Raw genomic sequence first — 24,711 nt, 5'->3', positions numbered from 1 at the left:
GTTAAAAATTTGAAACTGATTCTTCCCACCTAACGATTACGCAATTATATTTCCCCTTCGCCATTTTAATCATGCGGAAAATACAGACACTAAAACGCTTAGGGTGATCCGATTTTGTTCTAGTTTATGTTATGCATGATACAGAGAGATTTCATCAATTTAAGGAATGCAAGTCCAGTTAGCAGGGCATGAAAAACAATCAAAGCAAGGAGTAATTTGTATAATTGGCGAACTGATTCTACAGAAATTATCTTCCTGCTTCCATTGCTTTTACATTCCGATTAGTAATCCACCTGAATTGATATCGTGTCCAATTCAGTTCGGTTTATTAGCACAAAACCATACTGTTTACAGGCATGTATTAAATACACCACATACATGTAGAAAAAGTCAAAACATCTATTACAGGGACGCTCGCATCACTATACACATACAATAATACAAATTACCTATAGATGTATTCCTTTTAATCATATTTAATTTGTTTCGAATTCTGTTCTATATAGAGGGCTTCTGTGTTTAGTTGAAGGATAGCTCGTTTATTATGATAAGCAATGAAACATGAAAGAGTTATTAATAAAATCAATAAATTAAAAAAAAAAAAAAAAAAACATCGGTAAATTTTGACATTTGAAATTTTGTTCTCGGGATGATACCGATCTTTTCCTTGTCTGTATGATATTGCGCTAGAATTCGTAACTCATAGATTAGAAAAAATATGTAGTCAGTTATTAAAATGTCAAAAAGGCATGTATCTTCTATTTATTTACTTCTAATTAAGCAAGTTATTTGTTAAAGACATAGGGTATCCAAAACATTTTGTTATAGAAATTTGTAAAATTAATTGAAATGCTTAAAATATTTCTAAAATCTATATTTACCACAAAATTTTTCCTTGAAATCACCATTATTTTTGCATTATTCACAAAACTTTTCTTGAAAATTCAAGGGAAAAAATTGAAAGCCTTCAAAAATGCTCTCTTTGTTGGTGCTTTTCATGAACATTGTCGTTTTATCAAATAATAGAAAATCCCACATAAACACAACAAACATCTATATCATTGGATGCGTCCAAAATTTTAGCTATCCTTTGATCTTTATTATGCTACCTTTTAAACAATGAAAGGTATGCAAAATCAAAAAAAAAGTGAGTATCTTTTATGTTATAGCGTTCTCTTTATACGCATCCACAACTTATGAGGTCTGCGTTAGTAGATCCCAGAGTATGTAAGGAAATTATATGCATGAAAATTGAAATTTTTACAAATGAATATACAGTCAAACCTTGTTATCTCGAACTCAAAGGGACCGAGAATAAAATTCCTCAAGATATCTGAGGATTAGAGATATCGAGAGTAAAATACTTAAAAAGAATAAGTGGTTGGAACTTCCGAATCACTTCAACATCTCCGTGGTATTCGAGATACCGCAGTTCAACTGTATACCATATATAAGTTTTTATTACGTGTAAGTGTGTCGCTAGCTGAGTTTGCGTCACAGTACGCACATGGACCTAACCAGTAGCGGATTTAAGGGGGGCACAGCCGCCCCCCCCCCCCTAAATTTTTCAAATATATGGTAAATCGTGGTGTCTTGTTCAGAGAAAATGTACTAAACGATAAAAGAAACAATAATTTCTTCCACTCCCGGAGAAATAAATGGCAAAATCTTTTGATTTCTTGAATTACTTTATTGGAAGAACTTAATTTGTTACAAAAACTATTAGAATTTGCGTCATTTTATTAATTTCACCTTATAAAAATGATAGAAAATAGTACAAATGACTAAATAGGAGACATATTTGAAGTACTACAAAATCCAGGAAATTCCGGGGGCTTCGCCCCTGGCCCCCCACCAGGGCTTTGCCCTGGACCCACTGGGGGCCTCAAGCCCCCCCCCCCCCCCCCCAGTCTCATAAAGTGGCGCCCCCGTAACCGCAATTCCTGGATCCGCCTCTGCTAACACGATTCAGGAAATTAGAATTATGTAAGATCTTGCAATCTGCAAATTTGTACTGGTAAAGGATTCTGAGTTTTAGTGAAATACTAGGAGAATCAAGAATACTATGACTGAGTTTAAAACATACAAAGAATTGTGAGCTCTGTATCTCTCTTATAACCCGACAACTACATTCGAATACATTGCATGAAGAGGCATTTACAGTGTATGTATAAAAAAAAAAAAATTATACAGTGTTTATTCATATGTTTCTGTATTTTTTTTTTTAGAATATAGATATTTTCAAGTACGTAAAATGTAGATATTTTTATCTGTAAGTTATTTAAACGTAACAGCTGGAAACACCTGACCTTGACTTGTCTCCATATTTGGTAATGATTTTCATATTTGAACGATGTTAAAGAGAAATAATCTAAGAAGGACAAATTCTAAGCTCAACAAACCATTGTATAATATACCTAAGTGTTATCTATTGTTCCAAATTCAAATAAATCAGAAAGCATATTTTCCAACAATTTCAGCAATAGTTTGCGGAGTTCTTGAAATAATGTATACTCACATTAAAAAACGGATCAAACTACATTGAAACAAAACGTGTCTTCATAGTTACAAATGACAGCAATGGATTTACTGGTTCAATACTGATCCCATTGATGCAAACATATTACACATCCATTACTGAACCCTTTTCAGTTGGAAAAACATTGTGTCAATTCAAATTTTGAAAGGGTTCTGCAGGGACTACATTTTGTGGTGGAAGGATTGATGAATCAAAAAGTTCTAAATCTGTGTGATATTACAGTTTCTGTGTCATCTTATATAGCTTCTATTTTTATAACCTTATACTTGTATTTCAGTTTTATAATTCATGATACAAGTAGCTGAGACTTGGAACTAGATCAAATGTTGTAATTTATTAATTTGGTTGATATATTTTTCCAAATAGAACACCAATTCTTAAAAAAGTTTAAATTGATTTTCTCGAAATTTTGTATAAAAATTCAATACTTTTGTCAATAATTTAAAAATTTGGTCTCCAATCCCCACTTTTTTAATTTCCATTTTAAATTTTAAGACAAGACCTTGAAAATTATGTGAATTTTAGAAGTTAACATTACTCCTAATATGTCTTTTTAAACTCTAAAATTTGATATCATGAATTTTTTCGTATATAAAGTGCAAAAGGGTCATTATTTATTTCCATTACTTGTATTAAACTTTTTTTTAAATCTGTATTATTAGAAGACATGATTATGTATCTATTTCATGTAATGATTGATTTCTGTTGCTTATATTGTATTGACACCAACAGATAAATCAAGTTTAATTGAATACATTTTAAGTGCAAAAATGTCATGTTCAGAACACTGTAGCTCAATAACAAACATTGCAACCCCAGTTCTTCTTTTCGATTTCCTAAATATCCTTCAACGTAGAAATCAAAAATACACTTCCTAAAAATTGGCATTACTCCAAATGCCAGGTGCAAACATCTTTAATAGAAATTAAGCAGAATATAATTTGACCAGATTTGACAGATTTCATTATGACAACAGCGTGTGTCATTATCATCGTGTTCGAGGTATATATCAATTTAAATAATCTGCAACTGCAACGTACATTTTTTTTCATGTCCATAGTCTGCGCGCATACTAGATGATGTGCCCATCTGCCTCTGGACATACATGTCTATGAGTGATGTGTAGCGATGTTGTAGGCAATGCAGGACCTGAATTACGTCTCAATATCAGATAGAAAGTCAGACCAATGCCATTCCTGCTACAGACTGAGTATAATATTTAGTTATGTTCCCCGTTTAGGTACAGAATAAATGGATGGAATACCTACATAAACAAAATGGAGAGAGGGAGATTTACACCCTTACTCTTAAAGTAAAGACTTAGTCACCAATAACAAGGATTGATTGATTGATAGTATCTTGTTTAATATCCCTCTCGAGAATTTTTCACTCATATGGAGACGTCACCAATACCGGTAAAGGGCTTCAAATTAGGCCTGTGTTTGGTGCTTGCGGTCATTGAGCAGTGAGGGTTCTTTAGCGTGTCACACCTACTGTGACACGGGGCACCCGTTTTAAGGTCATCTCCGAGGACCCGTGACATTCACACCTGATGCCGAGCGTTTGGCGATGGTACTGTAACTAACAGTTTTAACGACTTAGGTCTAATAGTCAGGAAAGTGTTCTAATTTCGCAGTTTAAAACTATTTAATACCTCATATGAATTATGACCTTGACCTTTCGATCTCAAAATCAATAGGGATATGGCCTATGTTATAGAGATTCACCATCCTGAGTGCTATTGCACAAGCTTGGAAACCATTTTATGTCATACACTGCATATGAATTTCTGTTTGTTTGTCTTGACGAGAATTTTCCACTCATATTGAGACGTCACCAGCTGTAGGCGAAGTACCGCAAACTTAGATCTATACTAGGTGCTCAGGGTCCTACATGTAGCAGTGAGGGTTTTTTTTAACGTGTCGACGCCTGTCGCGACACGGGACCTCCGTTTTTCAGGTCATATCTGAAAGACCCGAAACTCTCAATTCTAAATCTGAAAGACCCGAAACTCTCAATTCTAAATGATGAGCGTTTGGCAAAAGAGCAATCACTACATACGTTTACGTCTTAAGTTTGACGCGACCACGGCAGAAGTGAGATTTGAACTCGCGACCTCCTCTTGTTCACGAAGCGAACAAATTCCTGACATTGTTCTTTGACCTTTGTACCTCAAAATTAATAGGGGTCTTCTTCAAGTCGCAGGGAGTGGCATTTCATTGCAAAAAGCTCAAAGACTTTCAGAGATATAGTTTGATAATGAAAGTCTGACAGACCGACAAAATGATGAACAGACTGACAAAAGGACGGTCAGACAGACCCATTTAATATCCCCGCTTTTTGCTAAAAACGGAAGACAAAAATAGATTTTGAGAATGTCCCCAGGTTGTAAAAATTGATTCAATTGTATTTTATTGACATTTTGAATCATTTAAAATATAACCACATCATGAATTTTATCAATTTATGAATATCAATATTTCATGAATGAGATCAATTTGAATTGTTGACTGTGGTCTATTCTCAGTTTTTTTGGTCATTGTGACTGTTTGTCTGAAGGCAGAACTCTTTGATATATCGAGTTTCTATGAATTTCTGGCCAAACAAAGCGTCGCTACCGGACTTCGGATAGCATAAGTAAAACCCTACTGTTGACGAATCGAACACACCGGGATTGTGTAAATACACTCTAAACCGTAGTCAATAACTGCACATGATGCACTGTGAGCCTGAGGCTTATTTAATTGAATATTGCTTTTTCTGGTTGTTTAGGGTTGGTGATCATCCTGGACAACTATACGTACCTGGAGTAAATTAACCACATTATAAATGGAGGATTAAGCACATTGTTTAAAGAAAGAACGAGATTTCTTTTCATTGCCGCCATGTCTCTTTTATTTTCTCTCTCTCAATTTATAAAACTATCTTGTATATTTTGCTTTCAAGAACTTGCTTCCGGAGTATTCCCAAGATCTTGTTGAATTCTAGGCAGAACAATACACCCTGTATTCTCTGACTGCGGACGTTCGATGACTTTAAGGTTGCCTGGAACATCGACTTTATATTTGCCAATATGACATTAAAAAGAATTAGTTCGCGCATTCTAACACAGTACTGAAGCCTCATCGATCCTGGTCCAGAATGTTTGTGTTTTCATTGTTTGGAGGGCGCACATTTAATTGTCGATCAAAAACCTTTCCCTTTCGATTTTTGAAAAAAAATTCTATGCAGAAGTTTTAGTACTGGCTTTGTCTTATAAATGAAAATTGCTTCACCCGATCCTTGGTCTGCGAACACAAGAACAAAGCGAAATATATTCGTTAGTTTGTCGTAGTCAGGAATGCATCAAGCGTTGATGATTATATGTTGCATTTTTTATTACCCGATCATTAGTAACCACTGTTAGGAAATAATTACATATATCATTTGACGATCAATAAGTGTTGTTTAAATAGAATTAAAGAATATAATATTCCATTTAAACCAATAAATTTCAACATTGTACAAATACATGGTTCAGAACATTGTTTGTTGTTGCTTTTCGAGGAAATACTAAGCATTAGATTCCATCGATTTAACTCCGGAAAAGACTGGTATTTTATATGCTATTAAAAGACATGCATGGTAAAGCGTCCCGACCTACAGCCCGCTGGGCTCTACAACACGCTAAATGCACACTGGGATTATTCCGTAACTCCGAAAACGGAAGGTATAAAGCACTTCATTGTAATTTTGTAACGTACATAATATGCGTTCCTAAGATTACCTAGATAAATTATGTAATCTTTGTCATCTAATTAGTGTCAGATTTTAAAACAAACGCAAACAGCGCAGTATAAGGAGTCTATAGGAAATCATTGTCTGATTTATATTGTGTAAAGAAAGAAGTTCTATTTGTAGTATCAAATACGTCACAATTCCCAAACTTCTAATACTGCAGTGGCGGATCCAGAGGGGGGTTCCGGGGGTAGGCACTCTCATCCATCAACCCTTTTTCGGAAAAGTTTGCTTTAAATGGTAAATTAATGGTAGAAACTCCCTCCTTTAAAAAAATCCTGGAACCGCCCCTGTATTGATACCTGACATCCCAGGGATTTACATTATCTATGTTCTTTACCATTTGTAATGATAGCTATTTCCTTATGAATGCGATGCAGTTATCGACAAATACCCTTATGAATATAGTACGTCTTTTCTAACGGTTCGGAACACCGACAGAAATGAAAGTGGAATGAAAATATAAAAAATAATTTTCGTTTTTTGAAAATATCCGAGGCTATGAGCTGCAGCGCTTTATGCCGGTACCGAGGTTATGAGCTGCAGCGCTTTATGCCGGTACCTTTCATGAAGCGCTAATGCAGTTCATATCCTCAGGTATTTTCCAAAATGAAATTCATTTCTTAAAGAGGTTAGCAGCTGAGATTTGGAGTAATGTCAAGTTTTTGGGAGGTGTATTTTTGATTTCTTCATTAAATGAGTATTAGGAAATTAAAAAGAAAAACTGGTGGTCGCAATGCTTGTTATTGAGCTACAGTGTTCTAAACATGACCTTTTTGCACTTAAAATATACTCAAGATTTATTCAATTAAACTTGATTTGTCTGTTGGTGTCAACACAACATTAGCAACATAAATCAATCATGTCTTCTAACAATACAGATAAAAAATAAAGTTTAATACTAATATTGGAAATATATAATGACCTTTTTGCACTTGATATACGAAAAAATTAATGATATCAAATTTGAGGGTTTAAAAGGACATATTAGGAGTAATGTTAAATTCTAAAATTTCACATAATTTTCAAGGTCTTGTCTTAAAATTTACAATGGAACTTTAAAAAAGTGGGGGTTGGAGATCAAATTTTTAAATTGGCAAATATGCTTTTATACAAAATTTCGAATAAATTAATCCAAACTTTTTAAAGAATCGGTGTTCTGTTTGGAAAAAATATACATATATCAACTAAATTTAATAAATTACAACATTTGAACTACGAGAGCGATTCAATAAGTAACCAACCTAACTTATTTCCGGTTGAGATCCACCTCTTCTTTTTCGATGTAATTGCCCTCTAGTGTGATGCACTTAGACCAACGGTGTTCAAGTGCCATCAGCCCAAAACTGAAAAAACCAGGGTCCTTTCCATTGACCCACTCCTCAACTGCCGTCAAGACTTCTTCCACAGACCGAAAATGACGTCCACGGATATCCTTTTCAAAATTGGGAATAGGAAGAAGTCGCTAGGAGCTAGGTCAGGCGAATAGACAGGATGTGGTATCAATGCATACCCGTTTCGCTTTACAGCATCCATTGCAACTTTGCAAGTGTGGTCTCTCGCGTTGTCCTGTTGCAGTAAACCACCTTTAGAGTTTACTTCGGCGTTTTTCACGGATGGTGGTTCTCAGCTGGTCTAGCAAGTTTGCATAGAACACTCCAGTTATTGTACTTCTCTTGGGTAAAAAGTACAACATAACGCCTTTTGCGTCCCAAAATACTGTGGTCATCACCTTGCCAGCAGATGGTTGAGTCTTAAACTTCTTCGTCCTCACGGACCCAGGCCCTACCCACTAACGACTCTGAGCTTTATTCTCTGGCTCATAATAATGAACCCAAGAATCATCCACAGTCACCAGACGCAAACGAAAATCATCTTTTGACCTAAAACGCTTCAACAAGGCGCTGCATACTGATGCTCTAGTTGCCATTTGCTCATGGCTAAGGGATTTGGGGACCCAACGGGCTGTTAGCTTGCACATACTTAAACAATCAAGTACGGTTGTTGAAACGCTACCATGTGAAATACTTAATGCATGTGCTATTTCTTCCACCTGAATTCGCCTATCAGAGTAAACCAGATCCCGAACTTTCTTACAAATTTCTTCGTCGGTGGCATCCGGTGGGTGTCCAGACCTGGTTTCCTCTTCTAAAGACATTCTACCGCGTTTGAATTCCTCTACCCATAATTTAACCTGAGCATAACATAGTGCAGAAGACCCCAAAACATAGGATAACTCACCGTGTATTTCCTTGCCTGTTTTACCTTTTAAATACAAGTACCGAATTATAGCACGGTACTCAACTTTAGATGAAAAGCATGCCTTTGCATCACTAGCCATGTTTGACATTCAATAACTTGTTAAAGAATGATTCGATATGCGTGCAATTTTGTACCCAGGTATAACGTGTATCAAAATAAGGCATGAAAATCGTGACCGTTTCGGTCAATCGAAAATGGGATAGGCTGGTTACTTATTGACTCACCCTCGTGGTTCCAAGTCTCAACTTAACTGCAAAGCATTAGATGTTCCATACTGATCCGAAGACAAGTCGTTCTCGTAATATTCTGCGTGAAAATTCTTACGGCAACAGTTTATATGTACATGTAATCAGAAAATAAATTTTATTTCATCTTTTTTTCATCAAGTTTTTATGGACGGAGAACTAGACAGAGTACAAGCATTAAAAAAGTTAAGTCAACCATGAAACTAGGTCTTACAATTTTAGCTAGAATATAATGGGAAACTATATTCGCAACCTTGTTAAAATCAGTCAACTGTAACGAAACTTAAATCGATCTGTAATTTACATACCAAATTTCAGCTACCTAAATCAAAGCATGATGAAGAAGTTGGGAAAGCTAAGTTGTGACAGAAAGACAGACGGACAGAGTGCAAAATACAGTATACTCCGAATATATTGAAATTCAGAAGACCGATCTGCATCATTTATTATATCCAAAGTTCAATATAACCAATGCTGATCTATAAAAAATATGTTACTGGGGATTCATTTTTACTTCAACATAACAGATAGTTCGAGATTAGCGACTTCAATATAAGTTGAGTAGACTGTAGTGGTCCTCTTTGGCTCCGTCGTTAGGGGACTGATAGAAGGTTCTTATACTCGGAGGAACTCCTTTTCAATATTAGAATCCATCATATAACCTAACAATGCATTTGACACATTCATAAATAAGGACTCACTAGGAAGCCCTCGGGACCCGCCATCCCCAGAGGGCCACAAACAGCAAGAGTTACACGCAAAAGAAGAATCTTCATATCATTTGTGTGAATTTACAAATCATTGAAAACAATGCCCCAGAACTGTGTGTACTACTTGTGTCAACAAACCCAATCACACTAATTGACTGCGAAATAAATGTTATCGTCTGTACAGTTCGTATCAGACACCTATAAAATCAGGCGACAAGGCAGAAGAGCAGGGGATAATGGTGGAGTCTGCTAAGCAACCGAAAAGGACCATATAACATCGAAGATCCATCTAAGTAAGAATGCTGAGTCAATTAGCATTATTTAGTAATTAGCGTTTAGAGTTGACAGCCCAGTACAGAGAATTCTGGTAGTATTACAGGCCCCGAACAGACAACGCATACCTAGATAGAAAACAGCGGTTTAGAATTAGGAGGGAATTTCATTCTCCCAGATATACAGTATTAAATCCAGCTGTCGAATACATGGGTATTCTAACCCCTTGAACAACCGATTCATCAACCTAATAGATGGCCTTTGTCTCACTTTTCACACAAGGGAAGAACAACAAATCAGATATGCTGATCGCCTCACACCATCACACGTAGGTACACTGAAGATTTAGAACCCAACAGGCAATACTCAAAAGTGCAACATCTTCAACGATAGATGTTCCCCAAGGGAAAGTATACTCAATCAACTATTATTCCTTTCAATTATTAATGCCACGCCTGGGGTAGCACCCTACTGAACATCACAGCAAGATATCGACATTCTGTAGCAAAACCTGATGACCTTCAAACCAGCGTGACACATGCAGTGATACGTGTCACGATTAAGGAGCCAGCGATTATAAATGTCCACCTTCATGGACATACACTGGATAGTAGGGCACATGTGGTAACTATCCAGGCATAACCAGCAACCAGGACTTCAAGTGGAACATCCATGTTCACAACATCACTGATAACAGAGAATTGATAGCCTGTAGAACACCAGCAAAAGCTGCTACTACACATTAGTGCAACCCACAATGGGGTATGCAGTAAACGTCTAGGACCCATATACCATGACGTTCCACCAAATTACATCGATAGTGAAAACAGCAGCAAGCTTTCTAAAGAACTACAGAAGCAGTTACCAGAAAGATTCACGACTTTGGCTTTCAGATCCTCAAGAGATCGAGCTTAGAGGCGGCTGACCTTTAGAGGAGCTGACCATTAGAGGAGGCTGACCATGATTTACAAGATCATTCATTCATGTTCTTGTTAATTTTCCATATGAACAAAACCAGTAGATAGTAACAAACGCACTCGAGGCACGGAAAAATTCTGGCATTTTACAATTTTCATTGTACTCGCACCATTTCGCAGGGAAGAAACTCTCCTGATACCAAAGCAACGTCAGACTGGCTATGCTGCCAATGGGCCACGCGGCTTCCACTCCTCCAAGATTTTTCTTTTATCCGCTTAATTGTAAATATGCAGTATTTAGATGTCTCCCGACCTGCACTCGAGTTTATAATGGTCTTCTTAGATATGTTAAATGTTAAATTGGACATTATATTTCACACAGAAACTGCACTTACAGATTTCTATCTCAATAATTTCAAGATGGAGTCCTACATTTTATTTTTAAATGTAGACGTAGTATTTATTTCCACGATGTAAAATGATACCCCCTCCCCCTCAAAAAAAGACAAAACGAACAACAACAACAAGAACAAAACTTGGATAAATCTTATGACGTGATAAAACTTATTTGTGTGAAAACCTACATATTAAATACAAAAAGGTCACAATTGTTTATGATATACACGTATATATGTAATGAATATTTGTTAGATTCATTTCAATTCATCCCTTTTTGCTTTTAACATGGAAGCTTTGTCCGTGTATAGCGTTTGTTGCAATCAGCACGAACATATCTCCAAAATATAAATGCATAAACATAAGAAACGAATCCTTTTTACTTAAAATGAGAAGACAACAATCAACATGCACGTCACTAAGTTCACACAAGACGTTTATGTCATCCCCTCTCCTCCAAAACATCTTTGATAGAAGAGGTTTTGTATGATTTCCGAAATAGGTTTGAATTTTGTATTGTTGTAATGTTACTTTACATTGTATATAGGCCTGGTTAGCCCTGTCGTTAGATCACTTAACGATCCCGGAATCGATCTCCGATTGATCCAAAGATTTCTCTCCCCTTCTTTGCTACATTAACTTAGTAATGTTCTGTAATGGTAAGAGTTGACTACATTTTTACTTATCACTGCCAAGAACTATCAAAATATGCTAACTCTAAAACAGACCTGGTAAATGGTAATATATTCCAAGGTTTTTTTTTAAGTAGAAAAAAGATAAGATACAAGTGAATTGTACCTGAAATGTCACGAAAAATTGTATATTATTGAGAAACAGCGTGTACGACCTTAGTCGAGGATATCACGCAAAATGATCTTTTTGTGCAGGAATTCGTTACAGATTTCCACGTTCATGTTGGTAAATTCAAAAGTGATTCTGGTCAATTGATTTCCACAGTCATTGAGCCATACGATAAGATCTGTGGAGATCAAAGCTCTCATCAGCCATTATAAAATCGTTACCTTATGACATGAAGAATAGAGAGTTTTAGTTGCAAACAATAACAATGCGATATCGAAATGCTTACGCTTGATAACGATTTCCTATGTTGAGACTATCCTAAGTTTTTTTTCCCAGCAGACACCTGACGACTACATAACGTCAGAAAAATGGTTGATTTCTGGTTGCAAAGTTAGTTTTTGCATACCAGAATCTCGTTCTGTTTATCCTCCTACCGACGGAAGGTAGCAGGGACCGAGAATCGATTTACATACAATATTTTATTATGCATGAAACATAAATGGATTAGACAACAGGCATAGTCTAAATATGTACAAAGTCACAAAATAACTATTGTGAAAAATATAACAAAGAGATACAAATAATTAAAAAGGTTTGCAATGTGATCCAAAGTAAAAGAAAACATTAAAAAAAAAAAACATTTCCACAATTGGTATTCAATAAAGCATTATTTTGTGTTTCCACTTCCATTCTGACCTTGATGTAGGGAGAGGGCAAAATTAGGCTGTGCCTGCTGCCCAATCCCATTCACTTCGTGAATAAAATATTTTTAAATTAAATAAAGCTTTATATTGTTACAGTATTTTTTTTATCTTCTTATAAATGCATGTACAGCATAAATCATTTGTCCATTAATTCTGAAAATAACTGTAGTGATTACTTCCACTTACATATTGTAATCCAGAATCGGGTATGTGTCAATAATGTCGAAAAGACGTTTATTTGGCGGAAATCTTCGTTTTATGATAAAACACAGACGCTAAAAAGACATCCTGACTTCAACCAGATTTCAACTATAGAACGCAGACGTTAAAGACATCCTGATTTCAACCAGATTTCAACTATAGAACGCGAACGTTTAAAAGGCATCCTCACTTCAACCAGATTTCAACTACAGAACGCGGACGTTAAAATGAAATCCTGACCTCATCCAGATTTCAACCATAGAACGCGGACGTTACAAAAATCAACTATGAATGAATGAACGTATAACGCATATTCTTACATTTGATCTAAATATGATACGTTGAAAGTGTCTTTGTAATACCCCATTACTCAAAAGTATAATAAAGAACCTAGTAAGTTTTCAGAACTTGTGTTGAAACCTTTTGTGAGTAATAAGTACAGTGAATTATGTTAAAATCAAAAGTATCCGTGATTGTCAGTCAACAGTTAGATGGAACAGCTGTTGACAGGTTTCTTTGACGTAATTGGTCAGATTGATATCGTTACTTTAACTTCGTTATAAAGTTTAATGTCACATTGTAATGCCAGTGTATGTTCTTTTATAACACATTTCACAGTTTTTAAAGGAAAATTATGTTACAATGTAAATTTTGCTTGATTTTTACCTCTTATTTCTGTTTTTAAAGTGAATTTCACTTTATTTTATTTGGATACCCACTTCAGCCCCCACCCGGATTGAACTCACGACCTGCGGAACCAAATCCCCTAGCAGCATGTAACCAGCGCGCTAGACTGCTAGACCATCTCCTAGCAGCATGTAACCAGCGCGCTAGACTGCTAGACCATCTCCTAGCAGCATGTAACCAGCGCGCTAGACTGCTAGACCATCTAAGCAAGTCATAGAAACTTGCTTTCGATGACGATGGAATTCTCGTCACGCTGTCACACGCTACACGGTCATTGAGAATGTAAATGGGATACAGTTATTTAACGTCAGGGTTAGGCGTTTGTATTCCGGCCCATTTCCATATAGCTTAAGTGTTTGCTGATGTCATGGTAACTGACTGGCTAGGACACTTGCTTTGCAACAGGGAGGTCTCCGAGCCAAATCTAAGACAGTTAACATGGGTCACTAAGCGCCCGGTATCAGAAAGGAATGTTATTGGTCTTTCGGGTATGGCATAAAAAAAAACCCGGAAATCCCGTGTCACTGTGGACATTGGTGCGATAAAGAACTCTCACTGCTATGGGCTAGAGCGCAATGCATCGACCAAAAATTGACGCATTTCACCTACAGCTGGTGACGTGAGAGAATAGTTTTTGATATTCGGACATAAAACTTATCAAACTCACATATTTATGTCTGTACGCGAAGTGTGGTCACTATCCTATAACAAACCAACGAATGATATGCTTGATTATTTTTTAATTGATAAATAAGAGATAATTCTTAATAAGAAACCTTCATATTCAACTACTTTACAATATCATTTCGACGTCAAAGTCTGAGTTGGTCCAGAGATGTACAGAAGCCACTTGCCTGCTGGGCTGGATCAACAAAATGATTATTTAAAGAATTTTAATCAAAATGGATGTACCGGAATGATAGTTTTTGTTTTCAATCGTATAATCGAGTCATCCACGTGAACTTATAAGATGCTATGTTTTAATTACAGAAAGCCTTCATAGAATCTTTACTAGACTTGTTCGAACAAGAAACAGAGGACATGATAGACGCCATTGAAGAGAGTCGGATGGAACTTCGAGGAACCATGCTGGACTTCGAAGACGAAACCGAACAGTTAAGAGCGGAATCACGAATGTTAGGTACACGAATTGGTCTATTCCTGCTTCACAACGTTTATCTATTGACATTACCATCGCTGACATCACGATGATTAACATTTAATTGGTAAATTGCCCAGTTGAAGTCGAAGTGTATAAGCGATTGCTGATGTGATGTTTCCATGTGAAACGTATTGATTTCTTATAGTAATGAAAACAATTACACTCTTCAGAACAACGACGAGTTGAGTACGAGAAAGATGCGGTAGACAGGTACTTGGAAAAGAAAGGACGGAAGGGCCAAGGCTCCAGAGCCTCATCTAGAATCTCAATCGTTAACGAACGAGATGAAGCACGGAGTCGAGCAGCAGTAGTGGAGTATATCCGGAAAAAGAAGGACAGAAGCGGAAGTTCCCTCAGCGTGCACAGTAACCCAAGCCGTCATTCACCCAGCAATGAACGTCCAATTAGCGTCATCAGTTCCAGAAGTTTGCCCACTCCTGTTATGTCCCAAAAAACCATCGAAGAGGTAATGAGATGCCCGTGCAACAACATTTTATAATTATAAGAAACGAAACAACCATGAATAGTCTTTAATGTGGGTTTGCTCTCAAAAAAAGCGATTGGCATTACTTTGATAAAGAACCATTCCGTTTTATATATGGCTTTGAACATGCAATCCTTGGTTAATTTTACGAGTCTCTCGGCTCAATAACATAAAAAAGCACTACATGTGGAAGTTTTTTTCCAAAATGATATCTGTATCTCGCAGGAGACCGATTTGATAATGAAGAACATGACAGCAGCCGACAATCAGATGGAGTATCAGAGACATCGCCATGCCGAGATGTTGGAGAAGAGAAGACAGGAGAGAGCAGTGAAGAAGAAGACGACAGAAGAAAAGGCATTGGAACTGCTGGAGAAGGCGTTACTGGTGGACAAACAGTGAGTACAATATGTAATGGTTATCTCTCAAGTTTAGTGGGTTTTCGACACAAAACTCTCGCTTGTCTTGTAGTACGATATACATGTATGTAGCCCCAAATGTATTAAAAACAACAAGAGTATATGCTGAAAATCAACTAGAATGTATTAGGGAACCTGCTTGTACCATAGAATCGATCAAATTTGCCAAACTGTATATCCATTTGTTCACAAGAGTGCTGCACTTGGATAAAGACACGACCAACAAAACTGTCAGTCTTAGTATACTACAAAACAGGATGTAGGTTTTTCAACGCGAACCAGGATGTAACTTTTCTCTTTGAAAATGACATCAACGTAACCTTTAACTTCACTATCTGAACAACGAATTGCAGAAAGTGTTCTTACTCCTTTATGATTGATTTGATAAATGATACATATTTACTGTGCCGATTTTTTACTTCGAATAAAAATTTTCCGTGGCAAAATCAAATCCTTTTCATTCCAAGTTCACGGATCATCCCAGGGACAATAATTCGCTGTTTATTAGGGTTAACGCATAGAATGCAGACTTCATCATGAACTATTCATCATACGGTAAACTAAGTGTTCGGAATGGGGGGAAAATAAGATTTAATTGATGTCAGGTCCGGTAAAGGATCGAGCATCGGATTGAGATATGCTTTGTCAACAATGTAATTGTCTTTGTAGTCACTACTGGATCATTATCGTTGTAGTAACCTTTATCGGGAATGGTTAAGTACAATCATTATGGATATAAAATTCAGATTAGAAGGAAAATAAGCGCCCTCGGGATATAATCCTATTCAGACCTTATAAATTATGAGGTATGTCTGCTAAAAGGCAATGATCGTATATTACCCTCTCAAATTAAAATCTCCCTAGATATGGATTACCCATCAAAAAGTCAATATTAACGAAAATTTAGTCAAATAACTAACGATGAATGGGTTGTTGGTTCCCCATGCATGGGTTTCTCCTCTTCAGTTTTTCGGTATTTCGTAAAAGTGTGTTGGTGTAATGAATATGCAGCAAGAAATAACATCCCTCCTCCCGAGTACCGTAAACAATACAGAACGTTATATAGGGTTGTTTTTAATTGTGAACATGGCAAAAAATGTCAAGAGTTGTAGAACTTTATTGTAGTGTCAGTTTTCCTTAAGCTGTGACGTACTGAATCTCGCCGAATTTGAATTTTTAATGTAACAATGAATTGTACCTTTGCCAGAGTTTTTACATCAGCTCAATATTACATGTACATGTATATGAACGTTTATATGTTGAGAATCAAAATCCTTGCAATATGCACATCTTCAACTTGTTTACAAAGGCCCTGGACAAACCATGCACTCACTTTATATTTCCTCAAAACGGACTAAGTTCAACAACGTGTAATTTTCTCAAACATTTAAGAATATCAAAATCCTTGCCACATGCACATCTTCAATACCCATACAAATATTCAGTATAATAAGAAGGTCCTGACTTGAAAACTGTGGGAGGCAGACAAATAATATACTCTCTATGTAATGTTTTCTCAAAACTTACTAAGGTCAACAACCTGTAATTTTCTTTAAAAATTGAAGAAAATCAAATCCTTGCACATGCTCATCTCAATACCCATACAAATACTCTGTAAAATAAGGCTCCCACTTAAAACTGTGGGAGAAGTTAGCCGTACAAATTATGTACCCTCCATATAATATTGTTTTTCAAATGAAGAGGTAAACCACAGGCACTTGTTCCATACATGGGTTCCCCTCCTTAATAATACCAGGTATTATTAAGGAGGGGGAACCCATGTATGAAACAAGTGCCTTTGTGGCAAACTCCTACAACAGAGATCGAAATGGACCGCAACATGATCTAGAGTGACCCACAAAGAAGCTATACATGGGACATTTCAGCTTGATATGTGTGAGAGAAATGAAAACAGAAAACCCTAACAGACGGACGAACATACATTGCTGTACCATAATACATCTCGTCTAAAGACGGGTCAAGGCTACATTGATGATATGAATACCCGAAGCGTTTATTCAAACCCCTTGTTAAATATTGAAGATGTGATAGGTTTCTAATCATGGAATGAGTCATTTGACAATGGATTACGTTACGAACATGTCATTTTTATTATTATCTTTATTCAGGAATAGTCATATATACAAAGATATCAGATATACGTTTAAAACATTATTAAACATAAGTTATAGAAACGAAAGTTGGTAATTTTATATTTAAAGTGAATGTTTAATGTGTATGTCTAGACCAAGGTTTATCCATGAAAGCGGCATGGCTCATTTCCGATGGGGTCTTTTGAGATAGTATTGCGTACATTGTAATTTACATAATGAAAGATTCATTATTGAGGAGAAAATGAAAGACATTCAAACTGAATTACATCGAATCATAATTAACTACAGCACTGCTGATCATTATGTCTCCCCTCTTCCAGAAGACATATTGTTTTTGTACTTTCTGACCGTCTGTCTGTCTCTCACAAAATCTTGTGAACCCTTCTCCTGTATGGCTTATCGGATAGAGTTGAAACTTTGTACAATGCTTCATTCCCATTTGTAGATGTACATATTGTCTGGACAGGAGGATTCAGTTATCTTCCTAAATTAGTGGTGGATCTAAAAGGGGTGAAGGATGTGAAATAGTTTGTTAACGCTTCTCCTTCTATATTGCTTATCCGATAGACTTAAAACTTTGTACAATGCTTCATTGCCATTTGTAGATGTGCATATTGTCAGGATAGGAGAATCCAATTGTTATCCTTAAAGTTATAGTGGATCTACATGTAAGAGGGGTGAAGGGTGTAAAAAAGCTTGTGAACACTTCTCCTGTATGGCTTATCGGATAGCTTTGAAATTTTGTGCAATACTTCATTATCATTTAATGATGTTCACATTGTTCTGTCCTGGTATCTAATATTTTCCTACAATTTAAAGTGGATGAAAGAGGAGTGTTTTATAGCTTTGTCATGTACAAGCGTATGTTCACTGTCCTACTGGTACTTCAGCATAGCAGTGCCGGTCATTATTTTTGTATCACATGGTCAATGACATTGGTCACATCGATCTTGAATATTTTCTCTTTTCCTCAATGCACAAAGTACCATTCATAATGTCTATGTTCCTGCTCTTGTTCATGCAGTGCATTAAGGGGAGGAGGTTGTAATTTGGATTACTTTCAATGTGGGTAGCTGGTATATCTGTTAATATACATGACATTGCAATGTTCAAAGTCAATAACTTAAGAAGTCACTAGGCACATCTGCCATTTTCTTTAATTTGAATTTCATTAAGCAAATGTTTTTTCAAGACATTTTCTTTCGACTGGCTAAAATCATTAGTTTTCTACACTATTTCCCTTCATAACTGCCATAAATAGTGACATTTTTCAAGGACAGTGTAATCTTTGTTGCAAGACATTTCACACTTCAGGGGAGATAATTTGCGTTCTTGACTATTTCAACTCGAAAGTTTGCGAATTTCAGAAAAATAAAAGAATGTTTTCTATTTTAGAGCCAGAAATGGCTGTTGTCGCACTTAGTCCTTTTGATGGTTATGGCGTGCACTGATTTAAATTGTTACTTTCAGACTAGCAGCCAAGAAAGAAATGCAGAACAAAAAGTTACAAGAACGCTTGGATGAAATGAAAAAGAAGAAAGAACGCGACTCGGCTTCTCGTGCCGACTCAAGGACAGACGACAAGGGACACACGAATGAAGCTTTTGAAGACCTCGACAGATTCTAAAATCAAATCAAAAAGATATACCGGCAAAGTGTTCAGTCGGGCAAAACGAATTTTCAGGAACTCTCTGCGCGTGGACCATAGAGATTATATATATACAAGTACCTCATCATTTGTGTTAGAATGCACCAAGGTCCAGTTATTCACAACATAGGATTGATTTGAATATCTATTTACAGAGGAAAAAACTTGTTGAGGTCTGAAAAATACATATTAATGGAGATGTTCTTAATTCTTGGTAATGTGGAGAGAGAGAGAGAGAGAGAGAGAGAGAGAGAGAGAGAGAGAGAGAGAGTTTAAGTTTACCATACTTTTCATGTACTGTGTACCACTTATTTCGCGAAACTTTAATTTTTGCAAAAGACTAGTTTCGCGAAATTACGCGTAAAGGATGTTATCGCGAACAAAATGTTATTTAGAGTAATTCATAGGTTATGAATCATTGTTATTTTGTAGAGTATTCATCGTTAACATAACTATCCATTGATTGAAAAATGTTTTGAACTGAAAATTTATTTACTTTTAAGAGTGAGATGAAATATTTATGAAAATAAGTTCTTCTATTTGTTTCTTATTCTCTCGTTGTTGCAAACACAAAACTCTGTTAAGGAAGTTTGCTGCCGAGATGAAAATCATGAAGTATTTTTAAAAAGAATATGTTCATTGTATGTGTATCTAAGTTCTTTAAGAACCCAAGAGAAAAGTGGGGACCTGTGTATATATTTAAAATGAACCAGATGGCACTATCTAAGAGCAAGATAGGACATGTAGGATGCCTGTAAAAAGAAATAATCACCATCATGAATGGACGTGTAGGTAACCAAAGCCACAGGATTGACAGGGATTTTTTAAAAGCAAATTTTGGGTTTCAGAAGAAAATGAAAAGTTGCAGCTCACACAAAATTTGGTAAGTTTTAAAGGTAGGCAAGTGTGTGCTCTATATTTTGAAGCAACATTTAACAAATAACTCCAAAGTCAATGTTTGGCACACACAAAAAATGTGAAAATTCGGAATTTTTATTGACTTTGACCTTCCTGTGAACTTAGAATAGGTCATCTCTTAAAACTGATACTCATTTTGTGATACACATGATCTGGTTGACCAAATAATGTTCTTCAGTTTTGTTCATGCTGACTTCTCAAGGGGGGGGGGGGTATCCTACCCCTACTCTATAAATTTTGAATTTAAGATCTACTGTAAGAGCCTTTTGTTATGAGTAGGACGACTGAATTTTCATAATAAAATCCAATGTACATGTATTTACATTTGCTTATGTTTTCCTTTAAATAATACGATATACCTATATTGAACATTTTTTTAATCAATAGCAAGCATTCTGTATGTATTATACTTCGTCGCTTGCCGGCTTACTAAATCCGGGGCATTACATAGCTATTTATGTCTCCATACCGGCCCCAAGTAAGGTCGTGTGCGTAGTAATCTTGCAGGGGTTGGTCTACGGCACCAAATGTAACAGGATGGGCGGAAAACAATTAAGGAGGGATGAATGTAGAGGTCAGTCGGATTCGATCGCCGGTGGCAAGATAGCTCAGTTGGTAGAGCACCAGACTAGAGATTTAAGGGGCCCGGGTTCATATCCCGATCTGGTCCGTTGCATTTTCTCCCTTCCTGTTACACAACGTTTGACATGCCATAGTGTTCCAGACGAATCTTGATTGCTCTCCATACGTTTTCTATAATATCAATGTCAGGTTATTGACTGGGACAGGTAAGTGTTGATATATTGTTCGTTGTTTCTGTCTAGATTGATGCACTGGGTGGTAATATCCTGTAGTGTGCAGAGACTTGCGAAGAATTCCTTCACGACAAGAGAGCACAGATGATCATCTATGACCGAAACATATTTTTCAGAGGTTATATTTCCTTTGACTTCGGTCAAAGTTTTAACGCCATTGACTGTTCAACTAACTCTCTATCACTATTAATGTTGCATTACTTACCGTCTAAGTATGTAAATTCCATAAAACAATCTATCACTAAGTTTTCCATTCAAATGATGACTTCCATGGCGCAGAATTTATCTCCCGAAATTGAAGATTTCCAATAGTTTGTTTTTTAAATTAGCGAAAGACAAGACGGTATGTGGAGATACAATACATCAGTCACTAGATAATACAGATCATAGGAACTCTTCAGTTTCAGGAGATAAAATATTGTGTCATGGAAGTTATCATTTGAACGGAAAATTTTGTGACTATTTTCATTTTGGGATTTTCATACAATGCAAAATTAATAGTGATAGAGAGTTAGTTGAACAGTCAATTCACTTATTTGAAGCGAACAGCAGTGTCACCTAAGTGCACATTTATTGCTAGAACCGGCCGAAGCTAAAAGTAAATTTCCAGACATGAATTATGAAGAACTGCTCCGAGATTCGATGAAGGCGTCAGTCCAAATATTCAGCCGAGATTACGGTGGAATATGATCAACTACATATTGTGACTAACAACCCTGCAAAATTTGTATCGCAGTTTCTGTGGAATTGCGTCCACAAAGTGTTCCTATAGTGTCGCATGTACAAATTCAACAAAGTCCCATAACTTCTGTGAAATTTATCAAATTAAAATGGCGGCGCAATTTTATCAACTACATATGGTGACTAACAATCCTACAAAATTTTAACAAAATCCGTTGAGGAGTTGCGTCTACAACGTGTTCCTAAAGTGTAGAATGCAAAATTCAAGAAAGTCCCATAACTCCTGTAAAAATTTGTCGAATCAAAATGGTGGCGCAATATGATTAACTACATATTGTTACTTACAATCCTACAAAATTTGAACAAAATCCGTTGAGTGGTTTCTGAAGAGTTGCGTCCACAAAATCCCCCATAGTGTAGCATGTACAAATTCAACAAAGTCTCATATCTCCTTTCAATGTTTGTGACGGTCACAAATGTTTTGTCTCTTGACATTCACGACGGGGTTCAACTAATTACAGTAAACTTATTGTAAACAATGTTTCCTTATTGAAATTAATTTAATCTCGGACATATACCTATAAAATAATGTCCACCTCTGGTGTGTCAAGGGGTCCGTGATTGCCCGACTATCTATTTCGTATTGCCTATAGGAGTTATGAGATTGATCACCGTTCGTTATCTTCACCTTTCATAATATACTTGGAAAGGGAGGTATGCTTCTGTGCCATGCTATTTATTTCTCTTATTGTTCTGAAAGTTGAAACTAGAGTGTACAGAAGTGACAGCCTATATTAATTGATTCTGTCGGATTTCTACCATCTTTTTCCGTTTTCCACACGAGAGATTTTCATCTTTGAAATAACATGCCTTCATCTGCACCGACAATACACAATAGTTTACAAACTGAATAATGTGCTTTATTTAATCATGTATGCTGACTGTGGTGCATTATCAGCATATTTAATTAGATGTCAAAATGTAAACGTTTTAGTATTTCTACATAAAATCTAAAAGTTATATTCTAAAAGTGTACTTGTAAAATTCCATTTGCTAAAAAAAAAAAACAGCTCGTCAATTATAAACAAGTTGAAACAAACATGAAACCACTATGGAGCGCCAAATTAACATAAACTCAAATAATTGAAGATATCTTCAATTATTTGAAGATATCATCAATTCATTTGATGCGCGCAACAATTTAATTAAAGATCTCTTCAAATAATTAATGATATCTTCAATTCTGAATTATTGCGCGCATTAAATGAATTGATGATAGCATTAATTCTTCTGCTGAATTGATGCGCGCTTTAATTGAATTAATGATCTCTTCAAATGAATTAATGATATCAACAATTGAATTGATGCGCGCTACAATTCAATTGAAGAGAGCAATAATGGATATAATGCGCGCATTAAATCAATTGATGAGAGCAATAATTGAATTGATGCGCGCATTATTCATTTGATGAGAGCAATAATGGATTTAATGCGCGCATTAATTCAATTATTGCTCTCTTCAATTGAATTAATGATATCTTTAATTCATTTGATGAGAGCAATAATTCTTTTAGAGAGAGCAACTAAATAATTAAAGATATCTTCAATTCAACATATCCACAATTGAATTAATGATCTCTTTAATTGAATTGTTGCTCTCTTTAAAAGAATTGATGCGCGCATTAATTCCTTATACAAAAGCATTGTAAATAATTAAAGATATCTTCAATTGAATTAAAGAGAGCATCAAATTATTTATACCGAGCTCTAAATCAATTATTGCGAGCAATATTTCTACGAAATTAATGCTCTCATCAATTGAATTGAAGAGAGCAATAATTGAATTAATGCGCGCATCAAATCTATTATTGCTCTCATTAATTCAATTGATGCTCTCATCAATTGAATTGAAGAGAGCAATAATTGAATTAATGCGCGCATTAAATCAATTATTGCTCTCATTAATTCAATTGATGAGAGCATTAATTCAATTGATGAGAGCAATAATTGAATTGAAGCGCGCATTAATTCATTTGATGAGAGCAATAATTGATTTAATGCGCGCATTAATTTAATTAAAGAGAGCAATAATTGAATTGATGATATCTTCAAATAATTGAAGATATCTTCAATTATTTGAGTTTATGTTAATTTGGCGCTCCATAAACCACTACATGGCTATTTTCTTCAATGTAATTGGTCAGATTGACAATGCAGGTCGTTATCTGTAGTGTGGCTTTGTAATCTATCTCAAATAAATCACAACATGCTTTTCATGCAAAAATCTTAATGAAATGCAAATATTTTTAAAATGATAAACTAAATATTGAAGTATATCAATGTATAGTATTGGTTTTCACTGTGACATGTATATATGCAAACAAGGTACTTATTGATGTAAGCGTTAAAAATCGACCGCAAACCATTAATTCTATTTACTCTGTTCTAACAATGACCATCAACTCTCTTTGTAAGGGAACCGTCGTGGTGACGTAGAGGTTAAAGCGTTCGCCCCGCATGCGGAAGTCCGTGGTTCGAATCCCGGCCTCGACTAAACTGGTTCCCCGCTGATTGGTGCTACGTAGAGAAGCAAAATCAACAGGGAACCAGTTTAGGCCGCGACCGACCTAAGTTGATAAAATAGGTAGTGACAGTTCCATCGTTAAACGCTCAGCATCATGTGTGAATGTCACGGGTCCTCGGAGATGACCTTAAAAACGGATGTCCTGTGTCACAGTATGGGTGTGCTAAAGAACCCTCACTGTTCAATGGCCGTAAGCGCCGAGTATAGACCAAATTTGAAGCCCTTCACCAGTCTTGGTGACGTCTCCATATGAGTAAAAAATTCTCGAGAGGGACGTTAAACAAGATACAATCAATCAATCTTTGTAAGGGGACGGAAACAACTCAGCAAAAAAATATTATTTCTTTATGTTTTGCTTGTCTACTGAATAAAAA

At 36.0% G+C, this 24,711-nt stretch overlaps 1 protein-coding gene across 3 annotated transcripts in view; it reads left to right on the top strand.

Annotated features, from left to right (window-relative positions):
• LOC125671863 (inner centromere protein-like) overlaps window positions 1-20,575 on the top strand; it is a 31,720-nt gene extending 11,145 nt beyond the window's left edge. For all 3 annotated transcript variants that reach the window (XM_048907852.2, XM_056162623.1, XM_048907851.2), the window contains 4 exons: window positions 14,503-14,653; window positions 14,845-15,140; window positions 15,384-15,556; window positions 19,162-20,575. In XM_048907852.2, the coding sequence (XP_048763809.2) occupies window positions 14,503-14,653; window positions 14,845-15,140; window positions 15,384-15,556; window positions 19,162-19,318 (777 nt within the window). In that variant the 3' untranslated portion in view covers window positions 19,319-20,575. The remainder of the gene's footprint in view (window positions 1-14,502; window positions 14,654-14,844; window positions 15,141-15,383; window positions 15,557-19,161) is intronic.
• Window positions 20,576-24,711: the final 4,136 nt, after the last annotated feature.

This window comes from Ostrea edulis, chromosome 4, assembly GCF_947568905.1.
Source record: "Ostrea edulis chromosome 4, xbOstEdul1.1, whole genome shotgun sequence".
Classification (NCBI taxonomy): domain Eukaryota; kingdom Metazoa; phylum Mollusca; class Bivalvia; order Ostreida; family Ostreidae; genus Ostrea; species Ostrea edulis.
Note: the sequence above shows the minus strand (reverse complement) of the source record. Positions and strands in the feature narration are given on the sequence as shown.